Source organism: Peromyscus maniculatus, chromosome 19 (assembly GCF_049852395.1).
Source record: "Peromyscus maniculatus bairdii isolate BWxNUB_F1_BW_parent chromosome 19, HU_Pman_BW_mat_3.1, whole genome shotgun sequence".
Taxonomy (NCBI): Eukaryota; Metazoa; Chordata; class Mammalia; order Rodentia; family Cricetidae; genus Peromyscus; species Peromyscus maniculatus.
The window spans coordinates 60907102-60928191 of record NC_134870.1 but is presented as its reverse complement, the minus strand read 5'-3'; the positions used below and the strand labels follow the sequence as shown (position 1 = coordinate 60928191).

The 21090-nt window shown below is 40.7% G+C and overlaps 1 protein-coding gene across 29 annotated transcripts in view; it reads right to left on the bottom strand.

Annotated features, from left to right (window-relative positions):
* Positions 1 to 21090, bottom strand: part of Tcf4 (transcription factor 4) — a 346965-nt gene that overhangs the window by 49659 nt on the left and 276216 nt on the right. For 16 of the 29 annotated variants that reach the window (XM_042263873.2, XM_042263871.2, XM_042263870.2 and 13 more), the window contains 2 exons: positions 5272 to 5377; positions 1445 to 1602 (listed from right to left, as the gene is read on the bottom strand). In XM_042263873.2, the coding sequence (XP_042119807.1) occupies positions 1445 to 1602; positions 5272 to 5377 (264 nt within the window). The remainder of the gene's footprint in view (positions 1 to 1444; positions 1603 to 5271; positions 5378 to 21090) is intronic. The other 13 variants (XM_076555435.1, XM_016000073.3, XM_076555437.1 and 10 more) reach the window with 1 other exon arrangement.

Below are 21090 nucleotides of genomic sequence, written 5' to 3'. Positions count from 1 at the left end.
CTAGGACCAACTAAAAGTGGATTTACAAAGATATCGGAACTTTTATATCTGGAATCTTTTGGACATCTGAGAAGGCTATAAACCTTTCTGTTCCCTTCTACATAAGCAGAGGCTGAACAAAGGAGAGGAGGAACCACAGGAATCCAGAAAGAATGTCCCTGATCAGGACAGAGAAAAAGTAATAAATATGGAATGAGGAAAGGAGAGGAAAAAGAGATGTGCTTAAGTCATAACCAAAGACTTTCCTTCACATCGGTGGGGTTTGGAGTTGTGTGTGCCTGTGGTGTGTGTGTGTGTGTGTGTGTGTGTGTGTGTGTGTGTGTGTGTGTGTGTGTGTATGATGCATGTGAGGATGCAGGTACATGCAACTGTGTGTGCACATGAGGAGACTACATTTTGGATGTCTTTCCTCTATCACTCTCTGCCTCATTGCGTTGAGACAGGTTTTCTCTCTGAGCCCAAGGCTCTCCTTTTTAACTAGATTGGCTGGCCAGCAAGCTGTTGGGATCAGCCTGTCTTTCTACCTCCATCCCCAGTGCTGGGGTTACAGGCCCACACAGACATACCCAGCTTTTCACACGAGTGCCGGGATTTCTCGGGCTTACAAGTACTCTTGTGTACTGATCCATCTTCCCAGCCTGTGAAATTTTGATTTTTATTTGTACGTTAATGAACAATGAATTCGAACCTCATGTGACCTGCATCCCATATCCAACTCATGATCTAGACATTTTTCTTCTACTTAATAATAGATCTAATACAAGAGAAGATTCTTGGCTGTGGTAGCTTTTAAGCCTCGAGAGAGTCAGATGGCTGATTTTTCCAGGACAAGGAAATATCTACACAAAGGTGTGTAAGCAGAAGACATGGGCAGAGTGGGAAAACCTTCCTAAGGAAAGACTTAATACTGTACAGGCCAGCGGCTTTCACTGGGCTGTTTAGCAAAACAGAACATAAGTGGCACTTGTGGAATTAAAAATTTAAAACTCAATGTATGTGGAAATTCCAGTTTCCTATTCCCAACAAGACTACATAGAAAACATAAACCATTTCCTTATAGTGGGTCACCAAAGGTCAAAGGTAACATAGAAATCCCTGTGATCTCAAATCTTTCTCACTCCACCCTTAGCAGAGCATTCTCCAGAATTTTAGACAGTAAAAAAGGCCAGGCACCGCCATTGAGCCCGGAACTCAAAAACACTGTTGTTTATGAACCAAAGGAAGCTGACATTGCCATAAAGAAAACAGAACAAAATATAATAAACAAACGAACAACGACAAAGAAGCTCTACAAGGTTTACCGAGGTGATCCGCTTCTGTTGAGCCTTTGATCACAGAAACAATAAAACTCGCAGAATAATAGGTACGAGCTATTTTTGCCTCTTTGCAGAGTCCTTGCGCACACACACAGATGAAACTCATAAACTGGCGGGTGCTCACTCACCCCATCCCCGTGAGCCGTCCTTACCAAACGTTCATGTGGATGCAGGCTACAGTAGCTGCTAGACTGCGGAATATGAGAGGAATTGCCCAACATTCCTCCATAGCCAGGCTGATTCATTCCACTGGAGGAGCTCCAAGGGTCACTGCTGTGATGGCCATCTGTAAAGGACAAAGAAAACCATGACTTTTCTGAGGCATTCAGCCTTGCCTTTTCCAATAGGGTTTCTTCATATACTTGAAAATAACCTCTTGTTGTGCATTCATCTTTGTGTTGCTTTGCTGATTACATCACACGACAGTCATCACTGTTTTTTTTTTTTTTCCTGAGTGGCTTTCTATATTGTCAAACAAACAGAAACACTCAAGTGTTCTTAGTAAAACTTCAACTGGAAAAGAATAGAACGTGTTTCTATGCGGAATTATATCAAGTCAGCAAGGTAACTCGTGCTGAAAGAAACCGTTCTTAGGAACCCCTGACCTCCCACTTTTTATTAAAGTCATCTAAAAAGTTAAATCATTCTCAAACTTTGAGGTGAAAATGAAATAGTTGAGACACTCCCGAGGTGGCGGGGCTGTAGGTTTTAAGTGACCACACTGAAATGACTTGCAAAAGAGCCACCCAGATTCGGAAGGTTGGATTTCATCTCTGTGCCATGCGCAACACAGAGAATTAATGTTGGGGTTATCTTACGGTAAGTGGGGGAGATACTTCCGTCCTAGGTCATTTGGGAATTTGATATATATGTACATAGCTATCTGAAATCTCCAGGAGCAATGTGAGGAGTATACGCATGTCTTAAGATTAGATATTATAATACAGAAAAAAATGGACAGACTCTGGATTTCATAAATATAAGAGTTAAAGGAATTTGAAAATCATACAGAGATATCATTTTATTGTCTCTTTTAGTGTGCAGGTAGTCTTTCATATAGACAGCAGAATAGAAGCACTCTTAAAGATTCCTTTCGTTCCCTGGCCCTGCAGTTATATAGACTGCAATTGTTTCATTTTGATTTCTCGAACAAACCTAAGGGCGAGAAACAGCCTGAACCACCGCTAATTCAGCCGCCTCAGTAGCTGAACAGAAATGATTAAGTATTGGACTATACCAGGTCACCAGCTTAATGCTGAATGCATGCAGCTATGCCTTGTTAAAAACAGGCTTATTTACACAGTAACATGCATGTAACTACAGCCTTTTAAACCAGGCAAATTTTATCTGATATTTTATTTCATGAAGCTGTGGGGTTTTTTTTTCCACTTAATTTTTAAATTCTGAAGTTAGAATTCAGAACCAGTCTCAAAGGGAGAGATGGTAGATTTCTACCCTTAAGAACCATATAAGCAAACTCATGTCTGTAATTTTGATGAATGTAGATTTGTAACCAAAAGATAAAAAAGGAAGGTCAAAATACGAGATCATAACAGTAAGTTTAAAATAAGCCCACGCTAATCTCGCCATTACCCTTCTGCACATCTACATATTCATTCAAGCCCTGATAGTATCACTTGGTACTTGCTTCCCAGAAAGAACTGATGTGTGTGAGACAGAATCATCAAGTCATTGTTTCTGTGATCACCACGTGGGAATTCAGTGTCTTCAAAAAGTGAACTGTTTTTGGAGCGTATGTGTGTATGTGTGTGTGTGTCCATATGCATGCAGATATGTGCAGGTGCAAAAATACATGTGGGCTCATGCATGTGGAGGCCAGAAGTCATTATTTTGAAACAAAGTCCCTTTTGAACCTGGAGCTTTCTGGTTTGGCTAGCTGGATGGCCAGCAAGCTGCAGGGATGCATCTATCTCTGCCTCCCTAGGGCTGAGCGAACATAGAAGCATCTGGAATCTATATGGGTGTTAAGGATCCAAACTCAAGTCCCCGTCTCATACAGCCATCTCTCCCAACCCAAAGTTAATATTTCACATGCTTTAGATTTCGAATGGAATACAGAAGTGTAAATGTCACCTTAAACTTAAATATGAAGTTCAAGACCACTAACACTTTAAATGCAGTGCGCATTCGACAAATAAATTAGGAATATGTATCACTGAATAAGCGTTTTCCTGAAATATTCTGACAACTCGATGCATGGTGTGGCAATACACTTAGGATTGTTAACACAGCGTACTCTACTCCACGCAGACTTATAAAAATATGTATTTTACATAAATTATGCTTTTCAGAGTAAATTAATATTTATCACATCCCATATCTTGGCATAATGTTGTTTTGAAAGAATAGAATTAGATGTGTGCAAATTAATTGTGCTCATCATAAATGTCAACTGAAGATTTTTTTTTGAGTATTCATATGCAGAAAAACAAATCTGTTCCCCATAGTTTACGGGGTGTGCTATGGAAAGGCACTTACTGCCTTCATCTACCTGGCCTCTTTGCTATGTGTGCCGTTCACGACAGCCAGTTTCTCAGACACATAGAGGGTTTTATTCTTCTGTCCACTTTCTTAAGACCTGACTTTTGACATAAAGAGCCCTTGAGCCGGCAGCACCTGTAGGCAGTTTCTCCCACTGTTCACAGCAGAAGGCAATCAGCCCATCACCACAGCACAGAATGTAACAAGGCATTAGCCACTGTCCCTTTGAGAGTCACACCTAGGTCGGGCCACAAAGATAGAGGAGACCATGAGCTCACTAATGTGTGGAACAAATTCTCCCTGATCCCACGGGACCCACTGCCTTCTGCTTTATAGACTTCCTATAGAACTTCACACGTAAACCAGCATTGCACATGAGCTGACATGGAAGGGAAAGATGAGTCTCTCCTCATCGTAGTAGTTTTGACTATTGCCCTCTGCAATTTCAGTGACACCCCAGACCGCTCTCTCCAAGTGGTATTACTGCCCCAAGTGTGTGCTTGTTTTCATGTGTCACAACCGTAGAGTAGTGTCCCTCTGCACTGGGCCAAGGCATACTCAAGTAAGGTATATACACCCAAGCAGAAGGAGTTAGAGTTGTGTATTTGCAGGAATTCTTCGTAAATCTTACCTGCAACCGCAGGGTATCTTGGGACTAAGACCATCCTAGTTTTAAGTATCCTAGATATGGCAAGGATGGAACCCATAGTTCCTTCCTCTGAACAGACCATTTGTGAAGTAGCTGGTACCATTTTGATGATCCCGGTCTTTTCCAATTAGCAGGGAGGAGCTAAGTGACCAGTGGCAATGTACAGGCTCCATGGATATATAACCATTTGTCCTTTAAGCACATACAGTGGGGAATTAAAAGAACTCACAGTCATTTTCCACCATGAAGCTGAAATGTCCCTGTCATGTACTCCTTGTATCCCCTTCAACATTTTCTTTCACCTTAAATCAATCAGTACGTCTCAATGTATAACATTCCATGTTTCAATGGGTCACTTATTCTTAAATAGAACCCTTGTTCTCACTTATACATGAATAAGTTGTTAAAAACTTTATAGATGGCTGGATCTAAGGGGACTCTCTTCGCTCTTGGCTCAATACAAGATCTCCAAAACACGGGCTGAGCTGGATGACACACATCTAAACATGCGCATGACTGGGAGATGGCGGCAATACTGAAGACCAGCAGTCCTGGAAGACCAGCAAGGCATTTGTTTTATGGGAGGCAGAGCAATTTAACCTGAACCCATTGGAGGTCAAAGGGCTCTTCATGCAAAAGAAAAACCGTTCTAGGTCACTTTTACTTCATTAGGTAAGGAACTCAGTTCCTAAGAGGGGAATCACCTCCAGCCCCCTCCACTCTGGTCTATCATTCCATTTCGTTTGCCCTGTATGTACCACTAAACGTCTGCCAGATTTCCCGGCAGGCCAAGAGGCCTCTTACCTTGCATGAAGAAGGAGCTAGGGAAAGTGCTGGCCGCTGGTTTGGAGGAAGGATAGCCTGGCGAGTCCCTGTTGTAGTCGGCGGTGCTGGCTGAGGGAGCGTAGACCTGCGGAGGGAGAACCACATGAGCTTTGCTCTCTACATCGACCAAAGCGTCTCTACATCCATGATTTGGTGAGAGGCGCACAAAACATAAAATTTGGACGCAGCTAGAGCCTAAACCTGATCCAACCCTAGAAACCACTGCCTCCTTTGAATACAGCATAAAAAAAAATGTTCTGTATATTTGTGTTAACACAAAATAATCAGGTATGAGATTTTCCAGTCCAGGCGAGAACACTGCAAACAATGTCTAGTGGTAAATACACTCTGCAGGCTGGAGTAGCCCCGGCCTACAGATTCCTTTCGTTTTTAAACACAGATGGCCCATGAGCATGTTAAGGGTAACACAGAAAATCCTGCACACAGTCTCTCCCAAAGGACGGAGCAAACCTCCACTTTTCAATTAAATATTTCACTTGCAATGCAGGAGAGAGGGAGGTGGCAGGGAGGGGAGGAAAGGAGGGAGGACAAAGGGGGAGGGAGGACGAAAGGGGGGGAGGGAGAGAGGGAGGGAGGGAGGGAGGGAGGGAGGGAGGGAGGGAGGGAGGATGAACAGGAACCAGGAATGAGTGATACATGTATATATATGGATATATATCTTGGACTATTACATCCACACAGTGTCTGCAGAGATGCATGAAAAAGGCCATTAAGAGCCTGGATCAACATAAGGACCACCAACAATCAGGGTGCACACAGGAAGAGGGGCTGTCTTTTTTTTTTTTAAGCACTTATTATATTTGTGTGTACAATAAACTTTAAAAGTGTGCCAAAAACCTAATTTACTTAACATTCGTTTACTAATCCTCATGAGACTTGGGGAACCAGTTCCTTATAAAAATAGCCCTCGTGTTTTCTTGTTTATGTTTCCTTGAAGCAGGACAGCAACACAGCAAAGCATAAATTCATAAGGTATAGTTTAACTTTAATTGGTTCTCTCCCTTGCCTTTTCTGCTAAATATAATCTTTTTTTTCTTTTTTAATTCCCATTTTCTTTTGCTCTCAAAGTTCCTCTCCAGATGGTTGGAAAGACCGAACGGCTCATCCTCTTGGTGAAAATGGATACCTTCCTGCCTCCATTTTGAAGCAGGCAGCGGCTCACAAACTTGGCAGTGAGCCTACACTGATATTCACAGGTCACAGTGAGAGAAGAAATTCACCAACAAAAAGGCTGCGGCGGCAGGATTAAAAAAAAAAAAAAAAAAAAAAAAAAAAAAAAAAAAAAGCTCCATTTTTGCCACGCATATCAAACAAACACCCTAAAAATTATATAATTCTCTCAGAACATCCATGACTCATAAAGTCTAAGGATTAATACCAGGTTTAGGATTTCACAAAGAGTATGTCCACAGAGACAGATGTGGGAAATGTGCATCCGCATCCATACATCAAATAAATGCTCCACACGCCCTTGAAAATCTGGAGGTCCTGGATGTTAAACCAAACAAACCACACCAGAAAGAGCCACTCAAGCTGTGGACAGCAAGCGTGTTCTCCCCCTAGGACCCAGAGAGATTTAAATGCCATGTTTCATAGTTTTTCATTTTGTAATTTTCTCTACTTCTTAAATGTATGGACAGTAATTGATTTCTATTTCTACAGGGTTCATAACAAGGGGCTCATGGAAGCCCCACGTCATTCCTGAAGTGTCTTTAAGAGACAAAGAGTGAACTGGAGGGCAGGGGTCTAGCCTGAGTCCTTTCTGGGAACTATAGAGCCCACAAACAGATGGGGTGCTACTGCGTGATTCAGGAAGGGGACAAGAGGAGGCTGAAAGTGTGAAAGAGAGATTCCTGACAGGAAAAGGCCCAAGTGGTCATTAAGTAACCTCGTTCAAATGACAGACTGGACACACCATGACCGTGGTATGTTCACATGCCTAAGTCTGATATGCAGCTGGCCCATGAGTCTCAATGGAAGCTGACTGCATTCAGTATTATCTTCCATATTCCAGAAATCAACACGCGTTTACTGGAAAAAAAATGGTATTCATACTATTCTACAACCTGTGTGTTAAAAACAACAGGAATCAACTCTTTGAATATAACTTTTGGCTGAATTTTAGTAACTACTCTACCACTATTATGCTTAAACATGAACAGTAGAATGTCAATACTATTTGATCATATTAACATGGTTTGTCTCTCTCTCTCTCCCTCTCTTTCAATTTTGGTGAAATTATTTCAGACCTTTGAGGAAAGGTAAGAAATTTTTTCATTCATTATAGTTATATATAAGAAAGCTGCTTTGACTCTGAATTATGAATAAATCAAAATACCTAAGGATAAGATTGATTAGGCAAATTCATGAATACTACCTGCTTGTGAAAGAACAGCTACAAGATGAAAAGATTGTAGCATACACTATAATAAGTAATTTCTGGTTTCCTGGTGCTGTAGCCAATTGGAGATTTTGTTGGTTTGTTTGTTTTCGATTTTTGAGACAGTGTTTCTCTAGTATGTAGCCCTGGCTGTACTGGAATTCAGTATGTATACCAGGCTAGCCTTGAACACACACACAGACATCTGCCTGCCTCTGCCTCCTAAGTGCTGAGATTTAAGGCATTCGCCACCACATCAAGTGGAGATTCTTAATACAAGAAGAAAATTTCTGTTAACCAGAAACAGAGCACATTATGTTTTTTTTTAAAGGTAATTTCTGTGTATCCTCTAAAACATGAAGTTGTTTATATGGCAACTTAGACGCCATTCATTTTCTCTTTAGATACTGCATTTTTCTCACCTCAAATGTCACTTGAAGGCAGACGGTCTTTATTTGTGTGTGTGTGTGTGTGTGTGTGTGTGTGTGTGTGTGTGTTGTGAATACTGCATAGATATGTTTTTGAAAAGCTGAAGAGATCAATGAATTTATTGGTTTCAACTTCCCACATTTTATTGATTTACTTACAGCCGACACACAGTGGTGCTGGTGATGAAATCTAAGGCCTGGGACATCCCAGGGAAGCATCTACCGCTCAACCACATGCCAGCCCCCACCCATGAGGTGAAACCTGAGTTTCAACCTCCAGGAAATTCAAAATGAAAGTTCAAGGAACTGTCTCAATATGCGGAACTTGTTAGCGCTACACCGTTGGTTACTGCTCTTGATTCTTCATCATTGATAGACGCTGTCATTTACAATGGTGGTGACGGTGTGAGAGGACATTTACCGAATAGCAGCAGCAATGCCCATGCTACCTCTAACGTTTCAGATCTTAATGACGATGACAGCCAGTGGGGCTGCTGGACTCTTTCGACTTCACCTGATTATTTTGTCGGCTGCTCAGTTCTAAGCAGCCCACGTGGCATTTTCCACAAGTTGCTTGATAATGACATTAATTCCAATAAGGTCTCTTATATTTGCCTTCTTATTATTTTTTTCTAGGTCTATAGAAAGATTACTTAGTACCTAACTGAAATTTTTTTAAACAAGAAATACCAGAAATTCAGCCTAAAGAAAAAAAAATCACCCCAATTTGAAAGGAAAACTCCAAAATTACTGCAATGTATTTAAGTGACCCCGCATAAGAAGCAAAGGAAAGTATGGTGAGAAGCAAAGCCCATACTCCCCCAGAAAGACAACTTAGATCAAGATGGATACTGGACTCTGACCCTCCCCACAAGAGTATGGAAGGAAGTGTGAAATACTGCCAGGTTGGAATTGGGGAATATTGGCTGGAGCTGACAGGCCATCACCCTTTCGCTCAAATCATTTGCTGAGGGGAAGCCTCAAAGAAAATCAATAGTATAATATAGTTTGCATCAACGGTTGGCTCCACCATCTTCTCTCTCATAATCCTGAAGTTAAAGTAAAATTGTAGAGGCCGGAAGCTTAACAAAGATGTCTAGATAACACTGAACCACAGATTGATGGAAGTGTAAAAATGGTTTCATTTTACTGATAGAATTTCTATTGTAGCCAGGTGGTGGGGGCACATGCCTTTAATCCCAGCACTTGAGAGGCAGAGGCAGTTGGATCTCTTAAGTTCAAGGCCAGCCTGGTCTACAGAGTGAGTTCCAGGACAGTCTGGGCTACACAGAGAAACCCTGTCTGGAAACCCTGAAAAAACACTTCTTTTGTAATTGGAGAATTCTGGTAGGCCCCTTAGCTGAGCCCAGGGATCTTTTCTCGCCACCAAGAAAATGATGTAAGTTCTTCTGCCAATTATAAAAATGGATCAAACAGGAATACCTACCCACAAACCAAGTGGAGGGAGTGTGTTCCCTACTCTTCCCTCTCTTGGCCTACGGATGCCATTTAGGGAGATTTAAACGTAACAAAGGTTATATTGTTCAGGACCTCTGTGGAACAGTTTTGGTGGTAGAAGTTCACAATGTAATTCTTCTAACACTTGCATAATGAGGAGATAAGGCGGTCCTATCAACAACACCCTTCAATTCTAAAGCTGGAGAAGGATAGAGAGGTGAAGTGTACTGGTCCAGATGAGCCTGAGTCTGACCGTGAGTTCTATTATTCCACTTTCGACCTCTCTGGCCTCCAGGTTCCTCTCTGTAGAAAGGGAGCAAGAAGACCTACTATGCTGCCTTGGGAGAAGTAAATGGTACTTTGTGTGTAAAGTAACTAGAATGGATCCTGACACATAGTGTACATGCGGAAAAAAAAAAATCGAGCACTTGTGTTCAGCTTTTGTTGTCATTATTTTTATTGAGTATACAAATGTAATTTAGAAGTTTGCCTTTCCCCATTAAAAAAATCTAAGCAACAATAAGGCAGAGAATAGAACTGCCAATCAAAGTCTGTATTATATTAAAAATGATTCTTCCTTCCCTTAAAAAAACTTTCAATGATTTATTTTTATTTTCTGTGCCTTAGTGTTTGGCCTGCATGTATGTGTATCTGTGTGAGAGTATTAGATCTCCTGGAACTAGAGTTACAGACAGCTGTGAGCTGCCATGTGAGTGCTGGGAATTGAACCTGGGACCTCTGAAAGAGCAGCCAGTGCTCTTAACTGCTGAGCCATCTCTCCAGCCCCCAATTCTTCCTTCTTAAAGATGAGACAGTCTTTATTTTTCACATCTCATTGATTTTTATATTTTAAATTATAATAGAATGACATCATTTTCCTCTTTCCCTTGCTTCCCTCTAGCCCCTCCCACATCCCATCCTCAAACTGATAGACTCTTTCTTCATTATTGCCACATACATATACATGTATATGTACACATGAATATGTAAACACAACCCGATGAGTCCGTTTTTGTTGTCTCTGTATAGGACAAGACATTCATTTTCCTCCCCCTTGAGACAGGGTTTCTTTGTGTAGTTTTGGTGCCTGCTCTGGCTCTTGCTCTGTAGACTAGGCTGGCTTTGAACCCACAGAGATCCGCCTGGCTCTGCCTCCCAGGTTCTGGGATTAAAGGTGTGCACTGCTGCCACGACATTTTTAACTATCGACACGAGCTTCACTTTTGTGATAGTTTACAGAAAGTCTGGTGGGAATCTTTTTTCCCTCTATATCAATTTGCTTTGCATATTATAAGGCATCCTTATAGTGAAACCATGCACATGACAACTAATGTGCTCCCTACCAAGGAAACTATAGCTCAGAAGACCAGCGAGAAACAGCTTCGGACCATGTACAATAATAGTCAGCATTCACTATATTGTACAGAAGGTCTTCACTGTCCCTTAATCTTACCACTCATTGGTGATTCTGCAAGTACAATGTGCATATGAATTTCCAAAGAGAATTGTAAAAGCTGAAACTGCATGAGGCAGTAATGGGAACAGCATGATGATTTCAGATCCTTACAGAGAGCGACTATACAATCCACAATGACCAGAAAAATACCATATTAAAATAGTGCCACAGATGCCCGAGTGCTGCCTCTACTCACTTAGACAAGGCTCAGACCTTGAGAGATTTTCCACACGTTCTCAACTGTCACAGTCAAACACTTACAAGAGTTTAGCATGTGCTCTGGGGTCTGTTGGCCTCCACACGGCCTCTGAAGCCTCCTAGCTGACCAACTCACCACTCAGCAACAAGGGGACTCTCATTTCTTACACTCTTTCTTTCAAGGACCTGGGTCTCAGCTAGAAGAAAGAACAGCGCACAAGCAGGGTTGTGCGTACATTCACGAGAATGAGACATGCAATGTTAGGTTCTACGTGACTGAGTTAAAGTGAAATTGTCAGCTGACCCACACTTAAGGAAGAGGAAGACGTCCTTGAAGAAGCAGCCTCCAGACTAGATATGCATAGGCTTGGCAGGTTCTGGAATTAATCAGCTCTGAACTGGACTCAGAGGGTCCAAATTTCCACGCTTACAATTCATTGTGAAGATTCGACAAAGCAATCTACTCTTGGGGCCCTGGTTTCCTTGTTTGTCAAATGGGGCGATTCTTACCATGATGATGAGTGATATCTCACCAATCATAATCCCTAATCAATCACAGGCACGTCACAAATGAACAAAATTTACACTATGTCAGAAACTTACTCATTGCCTTCCAACAATGTATCTCGAAAAGTGCTGCCTAATTTGGTTGTCACTAGTAACCTAAGGTTATTTCAACTGAACTTAATGAAAATGAAACAATTTTCAGTTGTCAGTCATGCTGGCCATGTTTCAGATGCTTAACAGCCACAGGCAGCCATTGGTTACCATACTGGCTAGAATCAGCACAGAATTGTCTCTACCTAAGACATCCTGCCAGACAGTGCGAGGGCAGAGGCAAGACCGTCCATAAGGAGTGGCTGGGTATGTTGCCATCCACTGTAAGGAGATTTACCTCAGCAACAGCAGCTTAGTTGTGACTCATTTTTCCCCAGAAAGCAGGATTTGTTTTTCTGAGATGGTGGGAGAGGCGAACTCTAGGTATTCCCAGTACAGCACATATAACTGATACACAACCAATCCATCTGACGGGATAGCAAGGCACTGCATCTACTGTCTTTTTACTTTTAAAGTTCTATGTACCTTTACATACCTGAGACTTTTTTTTTCTTTACTAGCCATCTGCTAAGTTGACTGCAAATTGTGCCAGGTAATATACATCATGGAAGAGCAGCTTCGAGGCCCAATCTCTGTCTGTGTTGGAAATGAAGCTCACGAGCCGCAAGCTCACTTTTGGTCACTACTGGTTCTAACAAAGGAATTGGAGTTAGACATGGTACTGTCCCCTTATTTTTGTTTTTTAACAGTAAAAGACTCCTTCATATTTCTGGTTGGTTTTCATGTTATCAATGACTAGATCCCCTTATTCAATATTCTCTGCTTTTATTATCTTGACTTTCTTAAGCCAATCTTTTTAGATGAGTTCTTTAGAGGCTCCCTTTTTCTTGTCATGTGACCTCTACACCTGTCATCAGCTGCTGCGCTTCCTGGCTTCATGCTTTCAAAGCTCAAATGAATTCAACCTCATTTTGCAAAATGAGCAGAAGTTAGAGGATTTGCCCAGGTGTGTACACAGTGAGCCAACTCTTCCAGTCCGCAGCATCCTCTTCCAAAGTCTATTCTAACTTACAGATTTAAAGACTTGGAACGGCCAGCAAAATGGTAAGGAAAGCTAAGAGGTTCAAATAACAGTCCAGCCACATGCCCTAAAATGGAGAGGCAGTTAATCATGCTCGGGGACACGCAAGAGCTCAAAACTCAAGACAAGAGCAAGCTCCAGGAATTACGCCCCTCCAACTGATACAATCTCAATCTATACTGCAAAGTCAAAGAATACTGAATGATGAAGGCAGGAGGCCTCTTCCTTCACATCCAAGTGATGGTTAAGTACCAGACTGCAGGATGTTTGCAGAAGTAGTTATATGTTTGGAGATGCACACAATGATGCCTACAAGTCTCTACTGACACACAGAGATGTACTTCTTATAAATGGAAAAGCAGGGCTGGAGAGATGGCTCAGCCGTTAAAGGCTAGGCTCACAACCAAAAATAAATGGAAAAGCATCCACAGGTACTAGATGATGAATTTGTGAAGATTTTATTCCTAACTAAAGCCCTTGAAATTTTCAAAGGAATTGATCAAGTAGTTGTAAGTGTTCTATACCAATTCACAATGAAGATTTTATTTCTCAAACTATTTTTATTGCCATTCTGGGGCTCAGGTTGGGGTGGGTAGGTCACAGGAGACTATTTCAAGACTTCCCAAACATAGGTAAAATTCACCAATTATATGTGAGGCATCTATATTTTATTGCTACTAACAGAACGATATTCTCTTTCCATTCTACCAAGTTACATCACAAAAAAATATGAGAAAGACAATCTATATATATTTTCCCAAAGAAATTCTATGAACTTGTAATATATTTAGAATAAATTCCCACAAACACAACCCACACATCCTGCCATTAGCACCACATATCAATTTCCCCTTCCGAAGAGCAGTGGACTCTTGATTATCCATTCATGAGTAATGAAACCTGAAGCTAAATCCTTTAAGTTCATTTCAACCAGCAGATTTTTTTTTTCCCTCACCAAGCAAATTTCCATTTTTCTGTTAAGAAGCAGGAGAACTGTAAGCAGTTCCATCCCCTCCTTGCTTGTGTCTTTATTAATCAAATGACAAGTCGAAAATATCAAGAGGATGCAGAAGGCAGGAGGAGAGAAAGGGGGAACCTAAGCAATGCTGAGACTGCAGGTGGGCAGCCGGCCGCCAGCGTCCTCCTTTCCTAGATACTAATCCGGCCTGCTAGGATCTCTGTGACCACACAGGTGACAGTCACATCGACGCTAACGTACATACGTGCCTTCCACTCCCAAAGCCCACCAGGAGCTGCAGAGAACTTGGTACATGTTACAGCCCCACATCTCTGTCTTGTCATTTTGTCTCTCCAGACAAGGCAAGGCTATTGCTTCCATTTTCTCTCCCATGGATAACTGCTGAATCTTGCCCAAAGTCTTTGAATCACTTTCCAAACTCTAATGTAGAATGAGTTGGGTACAGCCTTTGTCAAGATTTACGTGAGAAAGGGAACACAGACACCAATAAAACTCCTGCTTTCCTCAATAAAGCAGCACACTGAAGACAGAGTGCTAACAGAGTGGCCACATTGCACCTTAGATGTTTACAATGACTAGTGCTTTCAGGAGGCATTTTCTCAGTAGTGTTGCTGAAACTCCGAGGCAGTAAAATGGCCAGCAGAGACTAAATCGATTCTCTCTGTTATGATACGAGACTAAATCGATTCTCTCTGTTATGATGTCACATGCACATTTGAGATTCTGGGCTCTTTACATATACTGTACTATTGAAATCTCACATCTACCTTGCCATAAGACAGGCAGAGGGTTATCAAAGAGAAATAAAGGAAAGCAATTAATAACGGTGTTCCAACTTGACACAACTTTCCATAACTGCAAAAGAGACCCATTTCCAAGGCCTGTATGGATGCAAGTTTGCCATGACTGACAGAGCTATAATGCCAATAGACACTGCTATTATGTTACTCTGGATAGGCCAGGCATGACTCCAGCCAAATTATGCATATATTTTTTTCCTTTCCCTTAGTCCATTGCTTTATTTCCATTCCAGTTCACAGATAAAGACCCTGAGGCACAGAGAGTTTACATAACTAAAGAGTTCAACTTCATACAGCTAATTAAGTGGCAAATTTGAGATTCAGAATCATGTAGTCCCACTTCAGACTTGACCTTTTAACTACTGTAATGGTAAGTTTTGATGGTTATGCATACTCCAAGGTGACTGTGATGGGCTCATACCAAAAGCTTTGCAGAATCCTGGCTTGATCATTTAGTAACCATGACCCCAGCAGTAAGACAGCTATTTTGCCTCAAGAGGACACAGGAGGCTTCTATGCTGTGGAGCTCATGGGCTGCCACAAGAAACATGATTTTCAGAATGAGTTTGCACACAGGAACAGCAGGTGTACATACAGAGTCGTTTGATTGTTCTGGAGACACAGAGATACAAACTCATCTGCTAAGAGTTCCATGGCATTCACCGATGAAAATAACCCAGGATTAAATACAAGGACAATAAGGTAAAACATTATCACCTCTGTACTGAAATACAGTATGGATATAGCCTTGTCTGTGTGCATTAGCCTCTAGCTCCAATACTTCCTTTTCTTTTCACAATTGCAGTTCTCTTGCATTTGGCACTAACTGAGCCAAATGTGTGTTTGCTATTGCATCCAACTTGGTGTGTCACAAAAATGTCCACTGCCAACATCCTTGGCCTGAACTTCAAGTGTCTTAGACTAATCAAGTTATTCCTTGCTAAAGGTCTCTTGAAACACTGACTTGCACCAAACCAAGACCAGTTGAAATCTGACTTCTTCCTGGTTCTGTTCCTTCTGTCACTCCTTCCTACAGGAGTTGGCTTCATCACAGGCTCAGGATTGGCACAGAGAAAACAGTGTGGATGCTACGCACATCACAACTCTTTAATATGTTCTCAACACCTAACTAAGTCGTTAACCAACTTTTATTATTGAACATTCATCAGAAAAGTAAAGATAATGTTAAGAAGAACCTTTTGTATGATCACAACTACTTTCCATCACTCTGTTTATTTTAAATCTTCAATAGCTATAAATTCTACTATAGGTTTTATCTTTATTTACACTAATCACAACAAATTCCTGATCTTCAGGTATGTATGACAGATCATCTCCTATCTCAATGCTTTCTTCACCTGCAGCAGCCAAATGCTATTTTTATGATGACAAGAACTGTTCAATTAGGAGGTGTTGAAATATCAAAATAGTGTGTTGTATCTGCCAATAAATAGCTCTATGACCTCTAGAGATACTGTTTTCTCAGTTAAATAAGGGATGCAAATCTTCAGAAAAGCAATTTCTATGACTCTACAATAATGATAGAAATGAACTCTAACTCCAGTGTTGATTATTGCTGTTTATCCTATACTGTCTTTCTAAGGCTATCTGGTCTACCTGGTCATCACAGAAATAAAAGGGTTAAGAGCAGTATTTTTTTTTTTTTTAAAAAAAAAGGTAGGTAAGTTTGGGTGCATGTGTGAGTATATAGTGCCTACCACAGAGGTTCAAATCTCACTAAATGCACTGATGGAAGCATGAATAAAATGTTACATATAAGATACATATCAGAGTGAGAATATTATAACAACATAGGGAAAGATAGGCATTCCTTGGTTCCACCAGAATAGATCTTAATGATTCCACTTCCCATTATATTTATTGTTGGGCTTTCATTAGAAAGTGGAGGAATCACCATAATAGTCTACACATCATGATTCTGAAAGCACCCTTCTCTTCTTTTTCCTTTGAATCTGAGTACCTAGGCTCCTGCCAAAAGCATGGACATTCACTGTTGTTGTATAACTTTTAAATGCAAATAGCTCATGTGTAGGCACCATTAGGTAAATAAATCCATTCCACTGCTAAAGACCATATGACTATGGTCAAGGCACATGACTATGAAGAATAAAAGCCTGAAGCCCTGGAAATAGTTCCTGGCCACAAGCCTATTGTTCAGTACATCTTCCATCACATCCCATCTTTGGAGTAATGCAATGGTTCCTTAGAAAGGACTAGAGAAAAGTACTGAAGGTAAGATGCACCCACAGGGTAGCCAGAGGAGGAGGTAGAAAAGAAAATGCTAATGATTTTATAATTTGACCTTGTGAAACCCTAAAGGAGTTATCTCTACCTCTCTAAACCCAAATGTCTGCAGCTGTTGTACCTGCATGTAGTAAATACAAATAGCCACCATTTCCAAGTAGCCAATTCTTGTCAGGAAGTGAGAGGAGGCATTAAGAAAGTTGTTTTAAACACCAACAGAGGATCACAATTTCAGAAGTAGTGACCCATGAAATAAAGATGTCAGTTAGACTTGGGCTCCAAGGGAAATTGAGAAGATAAGACCATGCAGAGGCACCATGGCCACAGGCTGTGGAGTTGTACAGACACATGATTTGATATTTCACCTAATTGCATAAAAGGAAATTTGGTAAAATTCTATGATTGATCCATTGTTCAAGGTTTAAACTAAAAAGAGTTACCATTTTTCACAATCACTCTGAGACCAATTGTCTATCTAAGTGGTCGACTATCCTATTCATATTGTATCATTAGAAAATACCAGACAAGAGAAAGGTTAAACATCTAAACGTCTCTGTTGTCATACAACTAAATGAGGCTAGGAATCGGGCTATATCCTATGTCTTTCCAGTCCAAACTCCAGGTCAGAAGTGACAGCCCTTAATCCAAATAGCCTTACAAATTACCAATGGTCTAAGCTGCCTGAAGGTCAACTTTCATATTAGTAAATGATGTTTACTGACGGCAAGTGGAATTACCAACAAACTCTCTGTTGGGCTTTGAAACCCCAAATTTAGCACTGGTGCTTCAAACAGATGCTTTTTTCTCCTGTGTACCAAGAGAGTTGTCGTGAACACCGAGTCTCCAATCTGCTAGGGTTCTGAACAGCCATGGTACACTGCAAAATTATTACCCCATTTCCCCTTTCACTGAGCTGAAAAAAAAATGTAGGAATTATCTCTTTTCTGTTAAAACATATGGCCTTAACTACTTCCAATGGAAAACAAAGGCATGAAATAATTACCAAATGCAGGACTCTGTGGGCACAGATTGAAATGAAAAAAAGAAATGGTATGCAAATCGTCAACATGGCCAATCAGCTTCCTCTCTGTCACCTATTTCAGTGCCCACCTCTTCCCCCATGTTCAGGAAAAACTTGAGGTAAAACCAACCAGCCAGAGTTCCCCAACTTAACTCAGAGCAGAGCCTCTAGCCAGCACAAGGCTAGAAGTTTCTGTGTGTACAAAAGAAGTATGGGGAAATGATTTAATAATGACAAAGTTATTTCAAAACTTCTTAAAGGAACTGAGGGATTAAGAAGAGCCTAGTATTTCTGACAAGAGACCATGCAATAGAAAAATGAGTAGTCAACAATAATTAGTTTGTGTCTTCAGGCATATTCAAAACATAATTAAGTTGGCTTTCTTTAATAGTGAAATTCCAGGCATTTTTTCATATGATAAAATTTTTCTTAATTTTGGAGATAAATAGTTCAAAGGTTTACTACCAGCTATTTTAATAATATTCTGGAATAAGATCAGTGTAAATAAATATAAACAATAGTAATTTCTTTAACAATACAATTATAGTAAGTATGCTCCTTTGATGTCTAAGAAGTGTAACTTTTAATAGGCATCTTATTTTGTTTAATAATCTTGGATTTTCAGAATAGTAATGTCAAATCCAGATGATTTCTTAATATGGATAAAAGGGGAAGAGTTTAAAAAGTCCAGTCTTTGTTCACATAATTAGCAAAGATTAGGTCTTCTGTCTGGAACTTCCTAATCAATAGACAGACAGATAAATAAAAAGAAATTGATGTGCATATACTGTATATATGATATGTATGCATGTCTATGTATAAAATAACACTAAAGTCAAAAGCATATAAAATATGGGCAGATGGACAGAAAATAGCTATATAGTGGGTGGGATGTTCCTTTGGGATCATGCAAGTGTTTGGAAACTAGTCAGATGCCACAATGGTTCAGCATCCTGAATATCCTAAACAGGCCGGAATTGTTCACTTCATACCAATTAATTTTATCTAACTAAAAATCAATCAACAAAACAAATCTAAACTAAAATAACACATACCAGGTCTTAATCCACATGCTGTCTCTAAGAAAAGAAATTACTTCAAACTCATGTGTAGAAGAGACTCGGGTGTAGGAAGACAGATTGTGGACCATAGTTCTAAAGTGCTCAGCTTTGCTGTCATTTTTCTAGACAGACAATTAGGTAACTAATGTAGCTAGCACTAGGAACAAGAGGCTCCCTTTCCAATGAAATGCAAACTGCCCTCCTGCCCAAAGCACTCACAGTCTTTGTCAGCAGGACGAATACTCTCCCCTTCTACAGAAATGCGCATGTATTTGTCTCAACTACAGGTCTTACATCAGTCCATTAGCTATGAGGATTGGTCACTGTAAGCAGGAGACCTCCTTTCTAAGTTTGGTTCTATCACTAATGAATTGACCACAGGCAGGTCATCTACTCTGTCTGCCACATGACACTCACTGGAAAATGGGACTATACTATGACAAGGTCAGATCTCAGGGTATCTTGTTTGCAAAGCCTGCCCAGAGGTTGAGGGCACTGAAAATAATTTTGACAGTTTTCTTAAACAGAAAACTTCCTGATATGTAGGCAACTTACTCATCTCTTTTCTCTGACAAGTCCAAGGAGTAATGGATATTTATGTGTGATGTCAGGAATGATATGGACCAAGTAATCTTCTGACAAAGGCCATTTCAATAATGTTAATGGAAGATTCCAGCTTCCAAGATTTGCTAGCTCTTTACTGTTAGAAATGTTTATCTTTTGTGAATTTTGCAGGTCTTATCTCCCATAGAATACAATGGCCCTTTAGGGTCCTTTCAGAGGCTTCATTTTAAAGTATGATCAGAGCAAAGTTTTTCCTAGAGTAGAGAGCCAATACAATGTATCAAATAAATGAAGAAAAAAAGCAAAGGAAGAGAAAGAAAGCAAGCCCTTTCCCCTGGCAAGGTTTATCCCTCCGATTATCAACTTTGAAGGGCCTTCCCAGAATCTTTCATATGTCTCACTCAGGGGAAAAAACAACAACAACAACAAAAAACTGTCCTCAGATTCATGAATGGGATTTTTAGGGGATCATAGGTCAGAACATCTGTCCTTCCACGAGGGAGAAGATATCAGACAGAGGTAACACAGCTGGAAAAGAAATTAGGCTGCCATTGCACAGTTGGCCCAAACTGATGTGGAAAGTCTCTCGAGGCTTTCACCAGTGTAGGGTCTATGACTCTGACTTGCTGTGTTTGTGGTATGTGGGACGCAGGAAGCTACAACAAGTCACAAGTTGACCGATGACTTTAATCCACCTGTTCCACTCCAATCTGAAACTAAACCAGAGCCATAAGCTAGGGAAGCGATCCATCCCTTTGAGGGTGTCTGCCACATGATAAGAACTCAGAGTCAGGGTTCACTGATAAGAAGACAGCCAAGAACAAAACTCTTAGTCACATGCACCCCCTAATATAACTTTCTCTTTCCCCTTCTATGCTTTCAGAGATCCCCTACCCCCATCTGGTTGGTCTGGAACAACATGTCCGACTTTGCTGGGGGTCCCTGTTGTACCCCAATATATTTCATGCCACGGGTCATATCATTCTTCTTCCATCACTCCGTTTTGCTTCCTAGTAAACACAATGCCGGGTGGTTATCTTCCAGTTCGTGTTCCTGCATTTTGCTACCTTGATTCCCACTTGACTTCCATTCCTACAAATGTGGGAAAGGAGCCTTCGTATATCTATTGTCTTTCTGAAGCCTGAGTTTCCCGATCAGCGTTATCAAAACACATTAAAGATATCTACTGACTTTCTTCTGTCCCGCTCGTTCAGTTAAATCTAACACTTGTTCATACGAGACATGAAATGAATATCTGTGGGATTACTTAGCTGTCCTGCAGAGCTTCTAGCCACCCCCAGAATACAGAACTTAGGAAAGATACATTAAAGTATTTTTTAAAGCAACCAAAGTAAGTTGTCCCTAAATAGGAAAGATGAAATCTACTGCCTGCTTCTAACTTCAAACTGATAATCTCAAGTGAGAAAGCTAGTCCAAAGAGCAGATACAGGATTTCAGCCAAGTGCATGTCAGAGACTTACAGTTGGTGGAAGAAGCCTGAAGCTCTGGCTATTTTTGTTCCCTAAAT